This window comes from Notolepis coatsorum, assembly GCF_963971535.1.
Source record: "Notolepis coatsorum genome assembly, chromosome: 8".
Classification (NCBI taxonomy): Eukaryota; Metazoa; Chordata; class Actinopteri; order Aulopiformes; family Paralepididae; genus Notolepis; species Notolepis coatsorum.
Window position 1 is genome coordinate 125,737,377 of NC_140172.1, and position 26,404 is coordinate 125,763,780.

The window sequence follows — 26,404 nt, forward strand, 5'->3', positions numbered from 1 at the left end:
TTAGTCTTGCTTCTCTCACTTTCTGCACGAACTGCTCAACATGGGCCGTTCCTCTGATGTAGACATTTTCGATTTTGTCCAACCTTGTTACTCCCAGAGAGAACCTTAACATCTTCATCTCTGCCACCTCCAGCTCCGCCACCTGCTTGTTGGTCAGTGCCACTGTTTCTAGACCATACAGCATAGCTGATCTCACTACCGTGCTGTAGACCTTTCCCTTAACTCTTGCTGGTACCCTTCTATTGCAGATCACCCCTGTCATCCTTCTCCACCCGCACCACCCGGCCTGCACTCTCTTCTTCACCTCCCTACCACAGTCCCCATTACTTTGGACTGTTGACCCCAAGTACTTAAACTCGTCCATTTTTGGTACCTCTACTCCTTGCATCTTCACCACCCCTCTGTCTTCCTTCCCATTCACACACATATACTCGGTCTTGCTTCTGCTCACCCTCATCCCCCTTCTCTCCAGTGCATGCCTCCACTTCTCCAGGTTCTCTTCCACCTGCTCCCTGCTCTCACTACAGATCGCGATGTCATCTGCGAACATCATGGTCCACGGGGACTCCTGCCTGACCTCGTCTGTCAGCATGTCCATCACTACTGCAAATAAGAAAGGACTGAGGGCCGACCCTTGGTGCAATCCTACCCCGACCTTGAACCCTTCAGTCACTCCCACTGCACACCTCACCACAGTCGCACTGCCCTCATACATGTCCTGTACTACCCTCACAAACTTTTCCGCTACTCCTGACTTTCTCATACAGTACCACACCTCCTCTCTTGGTACCCTGTCATATGCCTTCTCTAGGTCTAGAAAGACGCAATGCAGCTCCTTCTGGCCTTCTCTATACTTCTCCATTAACATTCTATGGGTGAACAAATGCGTCTGTCGTGCTTTTCCCTGACCCATACTGCTGCTCACTAATCCTCACCTCTCCTCTTAACCTAGCCTCCACTATCTTTTCCCATAGCTTCATGCTGTGGCTAATCAGCTTTATTCCCCTGTAGTTGTGCAACTCTGTGCGTCTCCCTTATTCTTAAAAATCGGCACTAGCACACTTTGCCTCCACTCCTCTGGCATTTTCTCGTTTTCCAAGATGTTGTTGAACAATCTTGTTAGAAAAACCACTGCCATCTCGCCTAGGCATCTCCAGGCCTCCGCTGGTATGTCATCTGGGCCGACCGCCTTCCCACTCTTCATCCTCTTCAAAGCTGCCCTCACTTCCTCCTCACTGATCTGTTGCACTTCCTGGTTCACTGCCTCCAAACTGTCCGTCCTCCTCTCTCTCTCATGTTCCTCATTCATCAGCTCTTCAAAGTACTCCTTCCACCTTCTCACCACACTGTCCTCGCTGGTCAGCACCTTGCCCTCCTTATCCTTTATCACTCTGACCTGCTGTATATCCTTCCCTGCCTGGTTCCTCTGCCTAGCCAGCCTATATACCGGTAGGTCCTTTTCTCCTTCCTTGGCGTCCAACCTCTCATACAGCTCGGTGAATGCTCTTTCCTTCGCCTTTGCCACCTCTCTCTTCGCCTCCCGCCGTCTCTCCATGTATGCTTGTCTACTCTCTTCATCCCTCAGTCTGTCCCACTGCTTCTTCGCCAACCTCTTCCTCTGTATACTTCCCTGCACTTCCTCACTCCACCACCAGGTCTCCTTATCTTCCTTCCTTCGTCCTGAAGACACGCCAAATACCATTTTAGCGGTCTCCCTCGCCACATCTGCTGTGGCTGCCCAACCAACCAGCAGCTCCTCCCTACCACCCAGCGCCTGTCTTATCTTCTCCCTGAACTCCACACAACGTTCCTCTCTCTTTAACTGCCACCATTTAATCTTTGGCTCTACCTTCTCTCCCTTGGCTTTCTTCCTCTTGGCCTCCACAGTCATCCTACAGGCCACCATGCGGTGCTGCCTTGCAGTCCCTGACCTCTTTCAGATTACCCCCTTCTGCATAGGACATAGTCCACCTGTGTGCACCTTCCCCCGCTTTTATATGTAATCATGTGCTCCTCTCCACTAATTAATCTAGATTAATTTATTTGAATGCTTTAAATCATTTAAATTAATCTCCAAAGGTAAAGCATTAATTTTGACAGCCCTAATAAATACATAATAATAATAATTATTGTACATTTTCTTTGTTGTTGATCATATACAGAGCCTGTGTGAGTAGTGAAACTGAGAAACATGATGTCAGATTGTATCTCCTACCCCAGATTGTATCTCCTACCCCAGATTGTATCTCCTACCCCACCAAAGCTGTTGTTGCTACAGAAATAGATCAGTATATTATACAGTACCTCATGTTGTACCTACAATACCTTTGGCAGGACGTTCAAGTCATTTAGTGTTTCACTACAGTTGTTTGCCTTTGCGTGTTTCTTTTTCCTTCAAATGAATGTCAGAATAATGAGCACTGCTTCTGGCCTGGCTTCAGTCATCGTGTCGTTAGTGACTCATGTCCGCTGTGAACAAGTCTGAATAAAGTGTTTTTCTTCTAGGCGCAAGGTTCGCACAAGGTCCTTGAAGTGCTTAAAGTGCTTGATTTTTGACAAAAAAAAATCCAGGCCTGGAATTCCTTGCAAACAGCCAATTTTTTAACAAGGTGCACAAAAGTCCTTGAAATTCAAATCAACCATTCGCATTGTAAGTTTTGTTCATCCACGATCAAATTGTTCTGAATCAAGAAATAATTTTTTTTTTAATTTAAAGTGTAACTAATTGTCGGAAATTGCCATAAATATTGTATTCGATTTTTTTTCTATAAAAACGCCATTTAAAAGTGAATTGTATCCTTTGAAATGCCCTTTTAAAATGAAAAATAGTGCTTAGAAAAGTATGTGAAAGTCCTTGAATTTCATTTTGCAGGCAATAATCAGTGGTGGTGAAGGAGGCCATTTCCACCCTGCATTGTGGGGAGCGCTTTGAGTGTCCAGAAAAGCGCTATATAAATGTAATGAATTATTATTGTTATTAATAAATGTTCATCAGAGTCCTACAGTGTGGGGAGACGATTACTCACTTAAATCCCCACCCATCATTAGGGACTCCCAACAGCATGGGCTGGACCCATGAGGAGAGGTTGACACCCAGGCAGGGTTCATAATTAACCAATATTGAAAAAAGGAAAAATAAACAATTGTGTATACTCATGACATTAAATCATTCTTTAATTGTTTAAATCACACTGTCATTCAAATCCCACATAAATAACATCACACGGTCTGCTTACTTCCACCTACGTAACATCAATCGTCTCCGCCCCTCACTTACACCTACCAGCACCGCTACTCTAGTTCACACACCCTGGTCCCATCCCGCCTGGATTACTGTAACTCCCTCCTCGTTGGTCTCCCACACAAGTACCTCTATAAACTCCAACTGGTCCAAAACTCAGCCGCTCGCATCATCACTAGAACTCCCTCCACCAACCACATCACTCCTGTTCTCCACCAACTTCACTGGCTGCCTGTTAAGTCACGCACTAACTGACTACAAAGTATTACTACTCACTTTCAAGGCCCTCCATAACCTAGCCCCTCCTTATCTCACGGAACTTCTCCAGTCCTACACTCCCTTTCGGTCACTCAGATCCTCCTCTTCCTTACAACTTGTCACTCCCCCTTCCTGTCTGACTACCATGGGATCCAGAGCCTTCTCCCGCTGTGCCCCCCCGCCTCTGGAATTCCCTACCACAAGACATCCGTGCAATAGATAACCTCCCCACCTTTGTTTCCCGTCTCAAAACACATCTGTTCATTCTGGCATATTCACTTTCATTTTAAGTTTATTATAACTGCTCCCCTATGTAACTCTGTAATACTGTGTTTTTACTGTGTGTAATTGTATTTGTTTTTAACCCTGTACGGCGACCTTGGGTGCTCAGAAAGGCACCTTTAAATAAAATGCATTATTATTATTATTATTATTATTATTATTATTATTATTATTATTATTATTATTATTATTATTATTATTATTATTATTATTATTATTATTATTATTATTATTCTCTTCCATACCCTCTCATAATGAGGGACTCACACTGTATAGGTTGGGAGAATGAGGAGGTCAGTAGGCTGCATATAGGCAGCGTTCTCAATCAACCAATAATGGAAAAGAAGAAAAAAATATTATATATATATAATATATCAGTGACAGTAATAAATAAAACTATAATCGATGCGGCTGGGTGGCGCAGCGGACTAAGCGCTCGTCACCAACGCGAGAGACACTAGTATCGAATCCGGCTGTCAGCGTTGCCTCCGGCTTGGCCGGCCTTCATACTGGCTCAAGAGTCAGCGGGAGGGAAGCCGGTGGGGTGGTATTCTGGTCGTTGTAAACAGCGACTCCTACAGGTCGGTCAGGGCGCCTGCACAGCGAGGGAGGGAGATGGTGACGGTAGTGTGACCTCCCACACGTTACACCTCACCAATGAGAGTCCGCGCTGGCAGGTGAAAAGATGCTGCTGGCTGTCTCCTATGTCTCGGAGGAAGCATCTGATAGACTTCAGGGCTCCCTAGACTGACCAGTGGGGGGCACATGCGACCAGGAAGGGGAGGGGGGAATTGGCATAACGACTAAATTGGGATGGGAGAAAAACACAGAAAAACAGGAGGAGAAAATGTAAAAAAAAATAACTATAATTGAATTAGGCATTGGGGTTTTTCTCCTGTTGCCATCAGTCATAACGACTAGAAACATTGGACGTCTTTGTGACGGTGTTTTCCTCAGTTCCTCAGTTGTCCTTCAGTGCAAAAGGTAGATGCCAATGGGTTTCCCCCGTCTTTTCATATAGAGCATCCCACCAATGGAACTCAATACCTCAAACAATTAGAGTGTCCACATCATATCACTCATTCAAGTGCAGGGTTAAGGAATGGCTCATTGATAACCAGAATTGTCAACACTGAGGTGTCTGTGTGTGTGTGTGTGTGTGTGGATATGGTGCGTTTGTCTATGTCTGGGTGCTCTGTCCTGGTGTCCATGACTGTATTGTGACCTGTATCCCTGTATCCCTATCGTATGTTCTATAATATGCTTTTGTTGTGTTTTTATTCTAATGTTATTTATCTTGATTTTATTCTGTTTTTATCGCTAACCCTTTTTCACACAGGATTTTAGCCTGTACCTTCTGGCAGGGGGAGTGCCAATGGAAATGAGCCTTTTGGCTAAAATTGGGTGCATTTACATCTGTAATTTTTTTTATTAATGTACGCTGTCCCCCTTGATCAAATACAGTAAACCTAACCTAACCTAACCTGTTCCCCCTGCAGGTACTCCTTTCAGGACGAGGAGGACATGTTCATGGTGGTGGACCTCCTCCTGGGCGGAGACCTGCGCTACCACCTCCAGCAGAACGTGCACTTCTCCGAGAGCACCGTGAAGCTCTACGTGTGCGAGACGGCCCTGGCGCTGGGGTACCTCCGCAGCAAGCGCATCATCCACAGGTGAGAGAGCGTCTTCTTCACACCCTCTTGTTTCTCCTCTTCATCCCTCCTCGCCTTTTCGGAAAAAAAAATAAATAAAAACGTCTCATCCTCCAGCTCGTCCCCCTCTCTCTTCTCTCTATCTCTCTTCTTTCCCTCCCTCTTTCTCTTCCTCCTCGCTATCTTGCTCTCTCTCTCTCTCTCTCTCTCTCTCTCTCTCTCTCTCTCTCTCTCTCTCTCTCTCTCTCTCTCTCTCTCTCTCTCTCTCTCTCTCTCTCTCTCTCTTTGCTCCAAGAGACTTTAGAATTACTATACAATATCCCACCACCGGGGAAATCTCCATCGCTATACGGCACTGTTCGTTCATTTTATCTTCTCATTACCCACGCAATTCAAAAAGGATTTTCTCTCCATCGTACCCGTTCCCCCATCCCCCTCCCCTCCCCTGCATTGCTTGCCCTGCTTCTCCTCCCTCCCTTTCCATCTCCTCCCTCTCCTCATCTTCCTCCTCCTCTTCCTCCTCCTCCTCCTCCTCACCCTGTCCTTGACCACCTTGTCCTGATTCAGCGCTCAGAAAGCCTTCTGTCTGAGCGGTGGACACGCTATGCTTACATCTCTCTCTCTCTCTCTCTCTCTCTCTCTCTCTCTCTCTCTCTCTCTCTCTCTCTCTCTCTCTCTCTCTCTCTCTCTCTCCTCTATCTCTCTCTCTTTCTCTTTCTCTTTCTCTTTCTTTTTCTCTATCTCCCTCTCTCTCCCTCCCTCTCTCTCTCTCTCTCTCTCTCTCTCTCTCTCTCTCTCTCTCTCGCTCTCTCTCTCTCTCTCTCTCTCTCTCTCTCTCTATCTCTCTCTCTCTCTCTCTCTCTCTCTCTCTCTTCTCCTCTCCCTCCCTCCCTCCCTCCCTCCCTCCCTCCCTCCCTCTCTCTGCGCCGCTGTCCACTTCTACTGGCTAACGTCCTCTGGAGTGAGTGGTCATCCAGCGGTAGTGGGGTCAAGCGGACCTGACATGAAGGTCACACCTGACACAACGGTTTACCCCGAGCCGCTGAGTAAGATCCTCCATGAAACGCGCCGTGTCTTTTTCCGTCTATGCTGCTACGCCGATGCTAAATCAATCTGCGGAATGCACATGAATTGGAGTTTAGGCTGAAATATGTGCCGCTTTTGGCAGAGTGGCCGACACACCACGGCCAACGCGGACATGGCCGACCGCCCGGTGTTATTATTTGAAATGTTTTAAGTAAAACTCTCGGAGCGCTCGGCGATCCCGTTATCGCGCTGCATGGTCCGCGGACGCTGCCAGATGGAGTGTGCAGTGGAGCAGTGTAAACCGTGGCAGGATCATGGCGCTACTGGAACGCGTCAGACGTGCGTTCATGCGGGGGTCTCCTGAGGTCGAGCGCGGTCCTCCTCCGTGGCTCAGAGTGGCACGAACGCAGCCCAGAGGCTTAGGGTTACAGCTCCCAGCGGAGCTGCCGATGCTAGAAATGTACAGTACGCGTTTCTGATGTCGCCGTTTCTGATGAAAGAGTCCATCAAATAGTGTCTACTACGTTAGACTCAGGCTCACTGCAGCAAAGAGCACAGCACCCCTCACATTTCAGTGGCAACGACTGCATTGAATACGTGCACATGCGCACGCACACACACATACACATATTATATGTATAATATAATATGTATTATACATATAATATATAATATATTATATATATATAATATATGTATATATATACATAGATAGATAGATAGATAGATAGATAGATAGATAGATAGATAGATAGATAGATAGATAGATAGATAGATAGATAGATAGATAGATAGATAGATAGATAGATAGATAGATAGATAGATAGATAGATAGATAGATGGACGGAGACAGACAGACAGACAGACAGACAGACAGACAGACAGACAGACAGACAGACAGACAGACAGACAGACAGACAGACAGACAGACAGACAGACAGACAGACAGACAGACAGACAGACAGACAGACAGACAGACAGACAGACAGACAGACAGTCTCCGTCAGTGGGAGTGACGGATGACTCGTCATGTCTGTAAAAATAATGATGAAAACACACACGCGCACACCTGCACGCACGCACACACACACACACACACACACACACACACACACACACACACACACACACACACACACACACACACAGGAGGACAAACAGTATGTCCCCCAGGCAGACATGATGGTGGTGTCCATTAGGGGTGGGAATCACCAGAGGCTACGATACTATCACGATACTTGAGTCACGATACGATAGTATTGCGATACTAAATATATTGCGATATGCTGAGTATTGCGATATTAATATTGCGATTAGGGATGCTCGATATTGGCTTTTTTACTGATACCGATATATCGATATTGTCCAACTCTTAATTTCCGATACCGATATCAACCGATACCGATATATGCAGGGTTTCCCCCCCCCCCCCAAAAACTGAATAATTTCAGGTAATTAACATTACATATCTCTTGTTGTGGAATTAACACAACATTATGCATACTTTTGACAATAAATAAAATCAGAATTTGTTCTTACTTGCTTGCCTGGGTATATAAAGGTTATAGAAATGTAAAGAAATATATATATTTTTTTGAAAACTGATACCGATATTTTACGATATCACATTTTAATGCCAATATCAGCCATTAATATCAGTAGGCCGATAATATCGGACATCCCTAATTGCGATATATTGTGATTTATTACCTTTTTTCAACTGCAAAGTAAAACTTTGTCAACATGTTTTATCTAATAAAATAAAGTTCAGTCTGTTCATCTCACTTCAATAATTTTTATTGCAGAACATGGTATTTTCTCAAGCAGACAGATGTAAACACTGTAATCTGTGTTGCATGTACCTGACAAACTGAACTGTTTGTATTAGTCATATTTAGGGATGTCCGATATTATCGGCCTACCGATATATAATAATTCAGATTTTATTTATTGTCAAAAGTATGCATAATGTTGTGTTAATTCCACAACAAGAGATATGTAATGTTAATTACCTGAAATTATTCCATTTTTTGGGGGGGGGGGGGGGGAACCCTGCATATATTGGTATCGGTTGATATCGGTTTGATATCGGTATCGGAAATTAAGAGTTGGATAATATCGGTATATCGGTATCGGTAAAAAAGCCAATATCGAGCATCCCTAGTCATATTCCAAGTTAACACTATGATCGCCGGGACGAGTTAAGACGTCATTCCTAGCCATGCTCATTCTGCCGAAGACGCCGTTACTCGTCTTTGATGTCAATATTTCAAAAATCTGTGACCGAAATCATATTTCCCCTCCGGAGCCCTGAGACACACTGCAAAGCTCCACTCTACTCTCTAGCGGTTCAAGACCGCCATCTGGTGGCCGATCGGCAGATCGCCAACCGGAAATGAGCCTTTGAACCGGTAGTGCTCATCCATATGTGGTCCGGGCACTCGCTATCGTTAGAGAGATTCCGTCTTGACACAGTGAACATCGATCGGTGCAAATAACTCGAAAAAACAACATGATTTGGACGTATATACTATTATACAACCTGGAAATGGATCGGGCATTTCTCCATCCCATAATAGAAAAAATTCTGTTCCACGCTCATCTGCCAGCGGCGCGAGGAAGCCACGGTAAGATTCAGCGTTATATTCTAACGTGTTCCATATAGACTGCTATGATGAACATATGACCCACTCTGGATGAATCATCTAACGCTGACCACGGAATTATAAACGATCCCCCGCCCATCCGGTCATCATCAGATGACATGTAGTAACTTCTAGAACCACGTCCAGTTGAAATTTTTTATCTCGCGCCGATTGCTATCAAACTGTATTTCATCATCAATATAATGCATTTGGAGCTATAAATCAAGTTCTGGAGAAAGCTGCAGAAAACGATAAAAACATACTTATACTTTAGACCATATTTTAGTATGAATATGTGAATGAAAAAGTTTAACGTTGCTACACCCTGAACAATACATATAGGACATTGAATGGGCCATAATAATGGCAATTTAGCAATAGAATTTAAAAAGTTATAGCCCTGCAAAGAAGGGGAACTTCTCCATAGACAAATAGAGCTGGCGAGGGATGGTAAATTATGAATTTAACCCATGGCGATCAAAGTGTTAACTGAATGCACATGTGTGCGTGTGTGGACTACTGTACTATTACAGGTATTGAAATGAACAATGCAACCTCCTTATACAAAAAAAAAATATATATTAATGTTTTTAATTTTGAATTATATTTTTTTATAAATAATTAAATATCGATACAGTATCGCCACGCAAAGTATCGCAATACTACCACGTATCGACCCCCCCCCCCCCACCCCTAGTGTCCATATTGTATCCTGCGTCTGTCCTATTCTCTAACCCTTCCCCTCTGCTCCCCTCTGACCAGGCCGATTGTCACAGAGAAAGGCTTCTTTAGAGCTCAACTACCCGGAGGCTTCGCTGCTATAGAGACTGTTCATTTATCACACACCCTCCAGATAACAAATCACATCATTTAAATGGAACCATCTAAAGCAGATTACCGTACTTTTCTATATAAATCCCCCACGGAGGGGGGGAGAGAGAGAGAGAGAGAGAGAGAGAGAGAGAGAGAGAGAGAGAGAGATTTGGAGGGGATTTATCAATTTGCCAATTCGTTCGTTTTCATTGGGGGGTTATATGAATATTTAAATTAGGTTTTTCTATTTTGGTTGTGGAGGAGGAGGGCAGACACACCGGTCGATGTGCAGGTGTCAGGAGGAGGCGTGTGTTCAGACGGAATCAACATCTTTCAATCTGCATTCATTAGTCTGAGACGAGAGGAGGAGGTCGCACGCATTCTAATCTCATCTCTATGGAAATTGAATATATAATTTCCTCTCTCAGAGAGAGAGAGCTGTGCTCAGTGCTCACTTTAGTGCTGGAAGTGAGCACATGTGTGTGTGTGTGTGTGTGCATGCTTGAGTGCATGAGCGTTTGCCTATAGAGAGAGAGACATAGTTCCGCCTTCGGAAAGTTTTACAGGAATCATATCGTTTTTGCCCTCAGATGATCATTATCTCACTCCTCTCCTGTTTTGTATACTATTATTATGTTCAGATTATAAATCATATGAAGTCAATGATGATGACGACCAACGATGATAACTACAGTAAGATGATGATAATGATCAAACCTCTTCAGTGGGGAAGTTGATTGCAGGCACACGTTGATGTCGACAACTCTCCTTTGATGAGTCATGTTGTTGACATGGCAACGGTGTTGATGACAGCAGACCTTTGCTTTAGGGCCCAGCCACACTGATCCATCACGACTGGCCGTCTGCATCTGTTTTTAATTGCTTTTCAAGCAGAAGTCTGCTTGATAGGACTGAGGATGCCTGTTCATTTTGTGTCCAAAGCTGTTGTTTCTGCAAACGCACAATTACATTAGTAAGGTTTTAATTCAACCCTTGCGTTTTTGTTGCTCACCTATTGGTCATGGCTCTGGAGGAAGCCATTTATGTAAAAAATACTCAACAGATGTTAACTTCTAGACAGCATACATGGTTACTATTTACTAGGGCTGACCCCGATTAGTCGAATAGTCGACTAATCGATCGAAAGGAGCCGTACTTGACTGCCAACCTCTTAGTCGAATGCCAAAAAAAGTTATAATAATACTTTTTTATTTAAATCGTTTTGGGATCATTCCTTCCAAAAGCAAAGAGGCCTAGAAGCGTGGCTAATGCTAACGGCACGCATACCAGAGGCTAACTGCCTAAGAAAACAGGCACAGAGGCACTGAAAGAGGATTTCACCCATCTAATGAACACACTAGACTAGACAAATATCAAGATGTATCCATCAGTGGACCAATTGCATGCTTGCGCAGGACAAGAAGCCTTCAGTCGAACGTTAAGCACCCCCTACAGCCCAAATGGAATGATAAAAAAATATATATTATATATATATATTTATAATTTTTTCTTTTTTGCATTCAGGGGGGGACCAATCAAAGTCGACTATACAAATCCTTAGTCGGGGACAGGCGTACTATTTACCAATTCCCTCTGCAAGATCTCATTGATCAATACAAGTTGTTAAATATTTTATGCCCAGTCTGCACTCAACGGAAATGTGTTATTTTATATGTCCTTCACAGAAACTGAGCCAAGGCCAGTGGGTCTCACGTTGAAAAAAATATCCATTGTATCATTTCTCTTTTAATAAACATTGACTACGACGTCCCACGCACCACACAAGGGTTAAAACAAATCAGCAATACCTTCCGTCTGCTCTCTCTCTGCTTCAGTCTGTTCTGTGGTGGATCCATGGAGCCGCTCCCTCAGGGTCATGAGAATCCTTTCCTATAATAATAAACACCACTACTGTACAAGAAGCCCCTCTCAAGACATTTGACTTTTACTTAAGAAATAGGCTACAAGCTCTAGTCCAGAGGAGACTAATGGGGACAGGGCTACAAGCTCTAGTCCAGAGGACACTAATGGGGACAGGGCTACAAGCTCTAGTCCAGAGGAGACTAATGGGGACAGGGCTACAAGCTCTAGTCCAGAGGAGACTAATGGGGACAGGGCTACAAGCTCTAGTCCAGAGGAGACTAATGGGGACAGGGCTACAAGCTCTAGTCCAGAGGAGACTAATGGGGACAGGGCTACAAGCTCTAGTCCAGAGGAGACTAATGGGGACAGGGCTACAAGCTCTAGTCCAGAGGAGACTAATGGGGACAGGGCTACAAGCTCTAGTCCAGAGGAGACTAATGGGGACAGGGCTACAAGCTCTAGTCCAGAGGAGACTAATGGGGACAGGGCTACAAGCTCTAGTCCAGAGGAGATAAGTGGGACAGGGACAACAATCTGCAGATACATAACAATACTTCTAATTCTAGTAGCATATCAGGGGCTCAACACTGCAGGACAAGTTCGAATTTAACTGCAAATATCCTGTCAAGACATGGGTTTTTTTTTTATTTGCTTTACTGAAAGGGATATTATGTACTGTTATGGTTTCTCACTGCTCATGTGTTGTACGGTACCCCAAGTCACCGTCTTCTCATTCTAGGCCAGGCTAGTTAGCCTGGGTGTTTTTACACTGGCCACCCCCCTGGGGAGTTTGAATTATTAACACTAGACTGAGTCTCAATTAGACACATTAGGGGAAGGGGTGGGGCATGGTATGGGGTTAGTTTACGCTTAAGGTCTCCAGAGTTTGCACTGAATTAGGAAAATCCGCTTTTATCTTCTGTTCCCCCGACACGTGGAACGTTTTGCAGAGCACCTTAAAACTCAATACTTTAGTATCCATTGATCACTTAAAATCTATAATGGCCAACCATTTCACCACAGTCTGTAGTTGTTTTGATTGATTTGAATTGTTTAATTGACTGACCTTTCTGTTTTTATATTGTCTTTGTATTATGTATTGTTCCTCTCGACGTCATTGTAAAAGAGAGCCTGCTCTCAATGATCTCTTGAGATTAAATAAAGATTGAATGAATGAATGAATTAATGAATGAATGAATGAATGAATGAATGAATGAATGAATGAATGAATGAATGAATGAATGAATGAATGAATGAATGAATGAATGAATGGATGATTGAATGGATGAATGTATTGTTGCATATTATTTGGCCTCTGGCTAATACCGTGACCTCACAGCAGCCAGTTACTAGTAACGTGGCGTCAACAATGCTTGGCGTAAGCAGAACCCACAGGGGAGCACTCTGGAACCTTCCAGAAACCCCCGTCGTAGAACATTCACTTGTCACCAGGCTGTTCTCCGCCAGTCCATAAGTCTCAGTATTTCAGGAAACCTGTCGTCTGTTGAGGTGCTTAAGGGACTGATTGACTGATTGTGTGATTGTCTGGAAAGCTGTAACTCTCCCACCAGATCCAGTACAGTGCAGCGAGTGTGCAGTAAAATCTTAGACTTTGATGGTTTCATCGACCGACTGCAGCTGCCACCGATATAGAGGTGTTTAGTGAGAAAGTAATGGCATCATGAAAGTACAAAGAAACTGACTTTGAAATTTAAAGTTAATTTAAATTTTATCTATCTATCTATCTATCTATCTATCTATCTATCTATCTATCTATCTATCTATCTATCTATCTATCTATCTATCTATCTATCTATCTATCTATCTATCTATCTATCTATCTATCTATCTATCTATCTATCTATCTATCTATCTATCTATCTATCTATCTATCTATCTATCTATCTATCTATCTATCTATCTATCTATCTATCTATCTATCTATCTATCTATCTATCTATCTATCTATCTATCTATCTATCTATCTATCTATCTATCTATCTATCTATCTATCTATCTATCTATCTATCTATCTATCTTTTGTATACTATATCTATCTGGGTATGTATGTATGTATGTATGTATGTATGTATGTATGTATGTATGTATGTATGTATGTATGTATGTATGTATGTATGTATGTATGTATGTATGTATGTATGTATGTATGTATGTATGTATGTATGTATGTATGTATGTATGTATGTATGTATGTATGTATGTATGTATGTATGTATGTATGTATGTATGTATGTATGTATGTATGTATGTATGTATGTATGTATGTATGTATGTATGTATGTATGTATGTATGTATGTATGTATGTATGTATGTATGTATGTATGTATGTATGTATGTATGTATGTATGTATGTATGTATGTATGTATGTATGTATGTGTATCTATATATAATCTGTCCAGCCCATGGTCACACCTCAGTCAGAGCCATACAACATCACACTATAAAGCCTGAAGCTATATAGCTCTCTCTTTATCTATCTCTCTTTTTCTCTCTCGCTCTTTTCTTTCTCCTATTATCTGTCTTTCACATTATCTAGTTGTATCTCTCTCTCCTTACTTTCATACTGCCTGTCTTGCTCTCTCTCCCCTTTCAGTCCTCCTCCCCACCTCTTGCTTGTCGTGCTTGGTTTCTCTGTAGAGCTTTCTGTATAGATTTCTGTAGAGCATTCTGCAGAGCTGACTGTAGAGCTGTTTGTAGATCTTTATGTAGAGCTTCATGTAGAGCTTTCTGTAGAGCTGTCTGTAAATCTTTCTGTAGAGATTTTTCTGTAGAGCTTATTGTCGAGCTGTTTGTAGATCTTATTGTAGAGCTTATTGTAGATATTTCTGTAGAGCGTATTGTAGAGCTGTCTGTAGATCTTTCTGTAGCGTGTATTGTAGAGCTTTATGTAGAGCTTTATGTAGAACTGTCTGTAGCTAGCTGTTTGTAGATCTTTCTGTAGAGCTGTCAGTATATCTGTCTGTAGATCTTTCTGTAAAGCTTATTATAGAGCTGTTTGTAGTTATTTCTGTAGAGCTTATTGTAGAGCTTTATGTAGAGCTTTATGTAGAGCTGTCTGTAAATCTGTCTGTAAAGCTGTTGCATCAACATAATATTGGCACATATGCTTTGTCTTCATGAATAAGTGACGTATTAAAAAGGCTGCATGGTTTCATAGGAAGTATGATCTTTTTGATCACTTGCAGAAGGAATACAATTGTCAGGGGAACACAATTGTATAGATTTGTTGATTCAAATGACAAAATGATCTTGCTACCAACTGACTAAGACTGTCTTTGAACAGACACAGCCATTGACCATAATTCACACGGTGGCTACCTATGCCACACTCAGGTTGGGTTCCGGACAGCCGCGTTGCATTGATTGTTGTTGCTATGGTGACAGAACCAGCACTCCATTCCTCGACTATAACTATGAAACGACCTGACAATCACGGAGACCCCCCGCGCCGACCGCAGCGTTTACACCACGCCGACCGCAAGAGGCCCGGAACGCGGTCCAGATTGGGTTCGAGGTAGAGTATATACGCTACGGTACCGAATACATCATGAGTGCGAGTTGAACCGCTGACGTCTGATCAACGCGAGACCCCCGCGCCGAGACTCAATCAGCCATGAAGGAGAGAACATGATGGATCTATTTTCCTCTTCAAGCGGAGGACGCACGGCAGCGGCTCGTGGAGAAAAGGGAGCAAAGCTTTTGTCACGTCTCCATGTGAAAGTAGTGAACTATACTTTATTCATGGCGCGTGTTAATGTTTTATAGCAGAAGAAGAAGGAGAAGAAGACGAAGAGGGAGTGAGACGTCACGGGGAGAGAGACTACACGTCCATATTTCAGGAGCAGAGTGAGAGGCCAGGTGCAGCGCTGGACCGTCGTCCACATACGGTGAATTAAACATTAACAGTTTTCGAAGAAGGAGGGAAAAAAAGAAAAAGACAATCTGTCCGCTCGCCTCGCAACCAGCAGATCAGCTGAGGGGAGTTGTCGCCGCTCTCAATATGACCTGGTGTTTGCTCTGCTGTAAAATCATCACTAATTGCCTGCTTGTGTATTTCACTCATGTGCCTTGAGAGAGAGAGAGAGAGAGAGAGGGAGAGAAAGAGAGAAAGTTAAACAGATACAAGGTTAAATACATAGTTAGACAGAGAGAGAATTAGAGAGAGGGGAGCGAGAGAGAGAGAGAGAGAGAGAGAGAGAGAGAGAGAGAGAGAGAGAGAGAGAGAGAGAGAGATAGAAGGTTCAATATATAGTTAATTAGTTAGACAGAGATAATTAGAGAGAGGGGAGAGAGAGATAGAGAGATATAGTTAGACAGATATAAGGTTAAATACATAGTTAGTTAGACAATGAGATAATTAGAGAGGGGGAGTGAGAGCGGGAGTGAGAGGTTAGATAGAGAGATAGTTCAATAGAGAGAGAGAGTTAGATAGAGAGGTTAGATAGAGAGAGAGTTCAATAGAGAGAGAGAGTTAGATAGAGAGGTTAGATAGAGAGAGAGTTAGATAGAGAGAGCGAGTTAGATAGAGAGATAGTTAGATAGAGAGAGATAGTTAGATAGAGAGAGAGTTAGAGGTTAGATAGAGAGAGAGTTAGATAGAGAGAGAGAGAGTTAGATAGAGAGATAGTTAGATAGAGAGAGAGAGTTAGATAGAGAGGTTAGATAGAGAGAGAGTTAGATAGATAGAGCGAGTTAGATAGAGAGATAGTTAGATAGAGAGAGATAGTTAGATAGAGAGAGAGTTAGAGGTTAGATAGAGAGAGAGTTAGATAGAGAGAGAGAGGTAGATAGAGAGATAGTTAGATAGAGAGCGAGTTAGATATAGAGAGAGTTAGATAGAGAGAGAGAGTTAGATAGAGAGTTAGATAAGAGAGTTAGATAGAGAGAGTTGGATAGAGAGAGAGTTAGATAGAGAGGTTAGATAGAGAGAGAGTTAGATAGATAGGTTAGATAGAGAGAGAGTTAGATAGAGATAGAGAGAGAGTTAGATAGATGGAGATAGAGAGAGAGTTAGATAGAGATAGTTAGATAGAGAGAGAGTTAGATAGAGAGAGTTAGATAGAGAGATATAGAGAGTTAGATAGAGAGAGTGATAGATAGAGAGTTAGATAGAGAGAGAGAGTTAGATAGAGAGAGTTTGATAGAGAGATAGTTAGATAGAGAGAGTTTAGATAGAGAGAGAGAGAGAGAGAGAGTTAGATAGAGAGAATTAGATAGAGAGAGAGTTAGATAGAGAGAGATAGTTAGATAGAGAGAGTTTGATAGAGAGATAGTTAGATAGAGAGAGAGTTAGATAGAGAGAGAGTTAGATATAGAGATAGTTAGATAGAGAGGTTGGGTAGATATCTCTATCTAGCTCCTTCTCCCAACCCCCACCCATTCCAAATACTGAATCGAGAACCTCATCCTTCACTCTGTCATCTTTCTCTCCCATTATAGAGGCCGAGACCCTGACACTGGTAACGTCGAACTGTCCGACTACATGCCAGCTGGACCAGTTACCCTCCCCACTCCTCCAGACCATAGCACCAGACATCCTCCCATTCCTAACTGCAACCATCAACTCCTCCCTCAACTCAGGGGTGGTCCCCACCTCCCTAAAACAAGCCAGAGTCACGCCCCTCATAAAAAAACCATCCCTGAACCCTAACCGTCATAGGCAACTACCGTCCTGTCTCTCTTCTCTCCTTCCTTTCTAAAACACTTGAATGTGCTGTATCCAACCAACTTACTGCTTATCTCTTACAGAATGACCTCCTAGACCCTAATCAGTCAGGCTTCCGGACTGGCCACTCTACAAAAACGGCCCTCATTGCGGTCACAGAGGCACTTCACTTAGCAAAAGCGAAAGGCCTCTCCTCTGTCCTGATTCTCCTAGATCTAATCCTCCCCCCTGACCGACCTTTCCATCACAGTCGAGAATGCAGCTGTGACCGCGTCCCCTACCGCCAAGAACCTTGGTGTTGTCCTCGACGACCAGTTTAACTTCTCCGCTCACATTGCAGCGACAACCAGAACCTGCAGATTCCTCCTGAGCAACATCAGAAGGATCCGCCCCCTTCCTGACAAAAGGAAGATAGAGAGAGAGTAAGATAGAGAGAGAGTTAGATAGAGAGAGAGTTAGATAGAGAGAGTTAGATAGAGAGATAGTTAGAGAGAGAGAGAGAGAGAGAGAGAGAGAGAGAGAGAGAGAGAGAGAGAGAGAGAGAGAGAGAGAGAGAGAGAGAGAGTTAGCCAGATGGAGAAGGATCTGAGTGTCTCCGCCTGTGTGAATAATTCATTAGTGATAATTGTGATGTGAATTATTGTTTTTCTTTTCTTGGCCGGCTGTGTGTTCAGAGCAGGCCTTTGGTCTAAACACGCTTGAAATTTGTCTGGGGACTCATCAAGTTCCAACTCTGTCAACCAGCCAGCCTCTGCGGCAGCGATGTGTTGGTGAATAAGCACACTTTCCTGCCAACAAACGTTTAATAATAATAACAACAACAACAACAACATTCCCGACCTCCTGCCCTCCGTGGAGTTTGGGGGTGGGAGCGTGGAGTTCGCTGGTTTCCTCGTGGTGGCGCGGTCGCCGGGACCAGGGGGAGATGGGGCGGCCCGCGGGGCGCGGCTGTTTGTGTTTTCCTTCCGTCATGACGTGCTTCATCAGGGGCCGTGTCTTGGATGGGGATGTGGTGGAGATGGATGTGTGGGGTGTTCGGGGCACTGGCTGTTTTGTACTTATTATATGCCTATTCTTATGTCTGTACTTTCTACATTGCACTACTTTTATTGTCTTTTATACCTATTATTGTGTCTGCACATTATGCATTGCTTTTATTTTGTCAACTGTATGCAAATGTTATGCCTATATTCATTTTACGCTATTTGCTGTGAAGCACTTTGAGCTGCAATCCATGTATGAAAGGTGCTATATAAATACAGTTATTATTATTATTTGGGTCTTCGTTGGGTCATGCAGCACCAAAAGGCTCTATGATGACAGGTTAAACCATCCGCACGCCCGAGTGATAAGCATCCAAAAACAATGAACAATTCAATAAAGTACACTGGAAAAAAAGTACACTTCAAAATATCAACCATACATCTTATTTATAAACATTATATCAGGTTTATCATCCCATATATCAGATTGTTATCTAGACGTTGGTCTAAGATAAGATAAGATAAGATAAGATATTCCTTTATTGATCCCCTTGGGGAAAATCAGGCATCATAGCAGCATGGGGGGGAGTGGGGGGGGGGTACAGGTAGTAAAACAACAACACAGTGTACAGGTAGTAAAAACAACACAGGCAGTGTAAACAATTTGGTCAATATGGTCAATATAATTTACTATCTGACTAGCTGAAGAAATATTCACATTATTCACAGTGTCACATAAGGTGCAGTATGCATAAGGTAGTGTTATAATTTACTATCTACTGAGTATACATTATTCACAGTATCACGGTATCCACTGAAATATACATTATTCACAGTATCACAGTATCCACATAAGGTGCAGTAAGCCTAAGGTAGTGTAGGTTGTCCTCCTTGGGTTCCTATAAGTCCCAGGTCAATGTCTGGTAGCAGTCGCTGTCGCTGCCCCCTGTTGTGGAGCCTGGAAGCTGCTAGTCGCTGCCCACTGTTGTGGAGCCTGATGGCCGCTGGTATAAAGGACTGTCCGAGGCGGTTAGTTGAGTGTCGTGGGGGAATGAGTCTGTGGCTGAACGAGCTTCTCATCTTGACTAGCTCGTCGTAGAGGGGGTGGGTAGGGGTTCTCCATGATGGCAGCCAGCTTCCTTATCATCCCCCTCTCTGCCATCACACTGTCTTCACACCCTTCTATATAAGGTTAACTAGGCGTTACCTTTTTCATTGATGCTGTTTTCTGATAGCCTGCCTGATGTGCCTTTAATTACTCTCCTTCAAATGAATAAGGGATGAACGTCCACTGGTACCACAGCTACTAGCTACGCACACACACACACACACACACACATGCACACACACACATGAAATGAAATGTTTATTTATGTCCACATGAACAGAAGTACAAGGATCCTCATACAAAGGACATAAACACAGTCACACACACACACACACACACACACACACACACACACACACACACACACACACACACACACACACACACACGACACACACACACACACACACGTTCACACACACACACACACACACACACACACACACACACACATTCACACACAAACACACACACACACCCCACCAGACACATACTAACTACACACAAGCCAGACACACACACACACACACCACCAGACACATACTACACACAGACGCACATACTGGTACACACACACACACACACACACACACAAACACACACACACACACACACAACACACACACACACACACACACACACACACATACACACACACACACACACAGACACACACACACACACACACACACACACACACACACACACACGTCAGAGCTGTTCTTATTTAACCAAATTAAACTGAACAGAAGTGGGAGAGAGAGGGATAATCAGACAAAGAGAGAGTCAGACATGGAGAGAGAGAGAGAATCAGACAAAGAGAGTCAGACGTGGATAGAGAAGGTCAGACAGAGAGAGAGAGAGAGAGAGAGAGAGAGAGAGAGAGAGAGAGAGAGAGAGAGAGAGAGAGAGAGAGAGAGGAGAGAGAGAGAGAGAGAGAGAGAGAGAGAGAGAGAGAGAGAGAGAGAGAGAGAGAGACAGGGTTCACACAAGGTCCTTTAAGTGCTTAAAGTGCTTGATTTTTTACAAAAAATATCCTTGAAAACAGCCCATTTTAAACAAGGTGCTTAATGTTTCGTCCATCCATGATCACATTGTTCTGAATCAAGGAATCCTTTTATTTGTTTCTGTTTTAACCAAATCTGACAAGTCACTGTCTCGCTCCCTCCAACCGCTTTTCCTAATTTCTTTGCATGTGATGCTCTAGCTGGCAAGCAGGCCAAGAAGATGCTTAAAGAAACTGCATTTAAAAGTGAATTGGATCCTTCAAGTGACATCCTTTAAAATGAAAAATAGTGCTTGGAAAAGTACTTAAAAGTCCTTGAATTTCATTTAGCAATGTCTGTGGGAAGGAACCCTGGAGAGAGAGAGAGCGAGAGAGAGAGAGAGCGCATCAGAGAGCTAGTTGGGTCAGAGCTACTGTGTGTGTCTATAGTTCAGCTTTCCCTCCACATTCAAAGGCAGCATCTGTCTGTCTGCTTCTCTTGTACGATACAACATACATTGTACATTGTCTGTCTGTTTGTCCGTATGTGTGTGTGCACATGCATGATTGTTTGCATGCACAAACATGTTTTCCTGTGTGTGGGTGTACAATGCATCTGCATGTGTTTGTGCATGTGTGTTTATATATGTATGTATGTATGTATGTATGTATGTATGTATGTATGTATGTATGTATGTATGTATGTATGTATGTATGTATGTATGTATGTATGTATGTATGTATGTATGTATGTATGTATGTATGTATGTATGTATGTATGTATGTATGTATGTATGTATGTATGTATGTGTGTGTGTGTGTGTGTGTGTGTGTGTGTGTGTGTGTGTGTGTGTGTGTGTGTTCATGCATATGCCTGCATACACACACAATCAGTTGGTGGGTGTAGTGTATGTGTTCTGATGAGTGTGTAAGCACTTTGAGCTGCAATTCTTGTATGAAAGGTGCTATACAAATAAAGATTATTATTATTATTATTATTATTATTATTATTATTAATTATTATTATTATTATTATTATTATTATTATTATTATTATTATTATTATTATTATTATTATTATTATTATTATTATTATTATTATTATTATTATTATTATTATTATTATTATTATTATTATTATTATTGTTGTTGTTGTTGTTGTTGTTGTTGTTGTTGTTGTTGTTGTTGTTGTTGTTGTTGTTGTTGTTGTTGTTATTATTATTATGCAGTGGTAGGCTTCTTTGTCTTTGTGACTGTGTGGCGTCTGCAGCGGGGGATACAGGGTACAGTCTCCTGGACTGTCTGTACACAGAATACCTTTTAAAACCTTGTATTTAAATGTTTACAGTTTTTGCTTGCCATGTACTGTAGAAAGCTAGGGAATCCATCAGAACCACATACTATGTATTCTATAGCAGTCATACTTCGTGCCCCGTAACTTTTACTTCTCGGTCGAGACTAGTGTGATGTGAGGCAAACATATTCATTCAAACTTTGTTTAATTTCTCAGAGAGATCACTGAAGACACACAAGGCTGAGATTACAATTCAGAGCAGGAAAGAAAGAAAGAATAAAAAAGAAAACCAATAAAAATTTCTCAAAACAAGTCACTAAACAGAGTCACATGGCTCAAAGAACAAAACAAAAAACAATTGCAGACTGACATGGAGAGGTTTGTGAGTAATCTTTTGTGTGTGTGTGTGTGTGTGTGTGTGTGTGTGTGTGTGTGTGTGTGTGTGTGTGTGTGTGTGTGTGTGTGTGTGTGTGTGTGCGTGTGTGTGTGTGTGTGTGTGTGTGTGTGTGTGTGTGTGTGTGTGTGTGTGTGTGTGTGTGTGTGTGTGTGTGTGTGTGTGTGTGTGTGTGTGTGTGTGTGCGTGTGTGTGTGCGTGTGTGTGTGTGCGTGCGTGTGTGTGTGTGTGTTTCAAGCCCCAACATATGCTGGTCCACTCCCAGCCGTTCCCATAGCCTTCTTCAGTATCAGTGCTGTATCATGTAACCAGGTGCGCGGCTCAGTTACCCCTCTCTCTCTGATCGCATGGTGTAATGAGGCCGTTAGATCCTGCTAATAGCTTGTAGGGCCAGTCAACCGAGAGAAAAGCAGAGGGGATCGGTTTGCACCAGGAGAGCACTCCCTCCCCGTCAACTGAGTCCAAGCAACCTCTGTCTCCATCCTTTAGTATAAGTATAAGTATAAGTCTTTATCATTGATTGATTGATTTAAAACTTTATTAACAGATTGCCGAATGGGTACAATCCAGTACGGGTCAATACAAACAACTGCTACGAGGATGCAGATCAGAAAAAGACTTTCGTCTTGTTTACATCAGGGTCCTCAATTTTCAATTCATCAGGACATTTATGACATACAAGACATACAAATATACAGTACTGTGTAAGAAAAAGAAAAAAGATCATAAGAAAAATATATACTGTACATCTGAAGGGGAAGAAACTGTACATTGGAGGGGGTTGGGTGGGTGGGGGACGGGGGGATTTGGACATTTACCAGGGCCAGTTTCTAATTGCAGCCACCTGTAGGTGCTCTTTGAGCGTGGTTTTGTAGGAGGGTAGGTATTCACATTATTTTACGGCTGTGGGTAGGGCGTTCCGCATTATTGTGGCATAATTGCGAAACGTGTTTAGTCCCTTGTTTGAGCTGAATCTGGGTTGAACATGATTTGTGGAACTCCCTCTGGTGTGTGTGTTAATCATCATATTAACACACACACACATGTGATGGGCAACCCACAGGAACACACACACACACACACGCACTGAGTCGCTGACGAAATGTTCTCTGCACCTCCCATCCCGTCGTCCTTCCCCCCAAGGGCAGCCGGGAGCAGACGAGGGATGCAGCATGTGCCGCGCCCGGGGACCAATCCAAGTGCTCCTGTCCATCTTCGTCAGGGACGCGACAGCGTTAGCGATCTGTTGTGCATGTTTTTCCATTGGGTTTATCTTATCGGGAGGGGAAACCCTTGCGAGCACGGGGAGAACATGCAAACTCCACACAGAAAGGCCCTGGAGATACCCCACCTGGGTAACTGCAACACGGCAACCTGGTCCCAATGCGGGAATTGAACCCACAACCTTCTAGCTGTGAGGCGACAGTGTTAACCACTACACCACTGTGCCGCCTAGCTTGATGGTGAATTGGTGATATCTGTTTTTACCATGGTACTGACCATTGTATAATATCATTTGGTTCCGTCTTCTAGGGCTATCAAAATTGGCCTAAAATGGCATTCGACTATTCCTTCTAAAAAGAAAAACACATACCATTTGAATATCTATTATTGCGCATTATGTAAACAAAATAAAATACCTTTAAGATCAGCATACCTGCACCAGCCCCCCCCCCCCTCTCTCTCTCAGTACGCAAGGAGAGATTGGTGCTAGATGGAAAGTTTACGGTGTATAGAATTGACATTCATACACAGCAACACGCCTCTGAGCCAGGTGTGATAAACATGGATCAATATATTTTCCTTGACATGAAATAGGAAATAGTAATGAAACCATTGGGGACCTGAATGACGCTTCTGTCTCTATTCATTATTCAATATCTAGAAGTTTTACCCTGAGGGATGATTTACAATAAAGTGCTATTCAAAAAATGAAAAGTAGTCTACTTACATTCTTGATGCTAGAACTCCCAAAACGCTACAAAATAACACATACAATAGAAGGTAGGCCAGCTGTAGCTTACATAACTAGAAGGTAGGCCAGCTACATAACTAGAAGGTAGGCCAGATGTAGCTTACATAACTAGAAGGTAGGCCAGCTGTAGCTTACATAACTAGAAGGTAGGCCAGCTGTAGCTTACATAGCTAGAAGGTAGGCCAGCTGTAGCTTACATAACTAGAAGGCAGGCCAGCTGTAGCTTACATAGCTAGAAGGTAGGCCAGCTGTAGCTTACATAACTAGAAGGTAGGCCAGCTGTAGCTTACATAACTAGAAGGTAGGCCAGCTGTAGCTTACATAACTAGAAGGCAGGTCAGCTGTAGCTTACATAACTACAGTAGAAGGTTGGCCAGCTGTAGCTTACATAACTAGAAGGCAGGCCAGCTGTAGCTTACATAACTAGAAGGCAGGCCAGCTGTAGTTTACATAACTAGAAGGCAGGCCAGCTGTAGTTTACATAACTAGAAGGTAGGCCAGCTGTAGTTTACATAACTAGAAGGCAGGCCAGCTGTAGCTTACATAACTTCAAGGTAGGCCAGCTGTAGCTTACATAACTAGAAGGTAGGCCAGCTGTAGCTTACATAACTAGAAGGTAGGCCAGCTGTAGCTTACATAACTAGAAGGTAGGCCAGCTGTAGCTTACATAACTAGAAGGTAGGCCAGCTGTAGCTTACATAACTAGAAGGTTGGCCAGCTGTAGCTTACATAGCTAGAAGGTTGGCCAGCTATAGCTTACATAACTAGAAGGCAGGCCAGCTGTAGCTTACATAACTAACATAACTTGCATACAACTTTGGCTCAAGGTTCCACACGTTGATCAAAATCCGAAGTATTTCCAGACAGGGCTTTCTTTGCGACTGAGTTGGGTTCTGAACTCTCTGCCGCCATGCCATGCTGTTGTTGTTGTTGTTGTTGTTGTTGTTGTTGTTGTTGTTGTTGTTGTTGTTGTTGTTGTTGTTGTTGTTGTTGTTGTTATTGACACATTCTTCTGCTCTGCTAAACATTTTGGGAAATTAGCTTATCGTCTTCTCCAGAGAGAGAGACAATAAGATAGATACTAGGGGTGGAAGGAACGGTTCACAAAATCAACGGTTCGGTTCGTATCACGGTTTTGTGGTCACGGTTGAAAAAAAGAAAAAAGGTTTACAGCGGTTTGCCTTAAATAATGTTTGGCACACAAAGACCGAACTGACTGAAAAATATAGGCTACATTTGTCAAAGTACTAACTTAGTGCAAACAAACAAAATAATTAAACCTTTCTATTTTTGTGGCCACATTATAGACAAAGGCCATCAACATAAAGTATGCATATGCTCAACCAGCACTAGACTTTCCTTTCTTTAAAATAAACACAAAAAAACAATGTCAACAATGTTTAAATTCCCTGATTGTCAGTTCTTAATGGAAAGATTAGTTTTCCACTTGAAATTAAAGTGCAGTATTTGAAATGAAAGGAATATGGCTGGATTTCTTATCAAAAGGAAAAGTGTCACTGTTATTTAAAATAAATAAATAAACAAACAAATTAGAAGGCCATCAATATAAAATGCAGCATGAATCAAACTAACACACACTGTACTGTTTCAAAACAACACTGCTCTGTTCATTCTATTTAAAAAAATATGTACATTGTCTGTCTACATTTATTTAGGTAGCATTATTTAAATATTGAGTGCAACACAGTAATTATTGTGAAACTGTAGTGGATTAATGTAATTCGGTGAGTTGGAACTGTCTATGGGTTGGGGAGTCCGCACGGACAATTTAGCGTGTGGTACCTTCTCGACTATAACGTTACCGGAGTTGAATCGAGTTGATAACATGCAGTGGAAAAGTGGCAATAGTCCCGGTTGGAGTTCGTAAACACAGTTGTATGTTAGCCTTCTTGGATGTTAAATAAACGCCTATCATTGTCTTTCAACACCTCGCCTCTCAGACTCCCATGTTCTCCTCTGCTAGCTAGTAGCTACGGTAACATTTCACTGGCTGTATTAGAGTTGGCGGGCTACCAACATGCAACATGCGTTGTGTTGTACAAACCGTGCTAACGTTATGGCAAGATGTGTGTAGGCCTATGTAATGTTAATGGCTATGTTTTTAAAGTCGTAATGAAGATTGATTTATATTGCGCTTGCCATTTCCACAAACTGACTAGCACCTGCGCGCCACCTC

General features: G+C 42.8%; 1 protein-coding gene across 1 annotated transcript in view; it reads left to right on the forward strand.

Moving 5' to 3' along the window:
• The window catches only part of stk32a (serine/threonine kinase 32A), a gene marked incomplete at its 3' end in the record, with an annotated part of 257,623 nt that overhangs the window by 68,798 nt on the left and 162,421 nt on the right, over positions 1-26,404 (forward strand). The window contains exon 2 of the mRNA XM_084319706.1: positions 5,281-5,454. Coding sequence (XP_084175832.1) covers positions 5,281-5,454 — 174 coding nt within the window. The remainder of the gene's footprint in view (positions 1-5,280; positions 5,455-26,404) is intronic.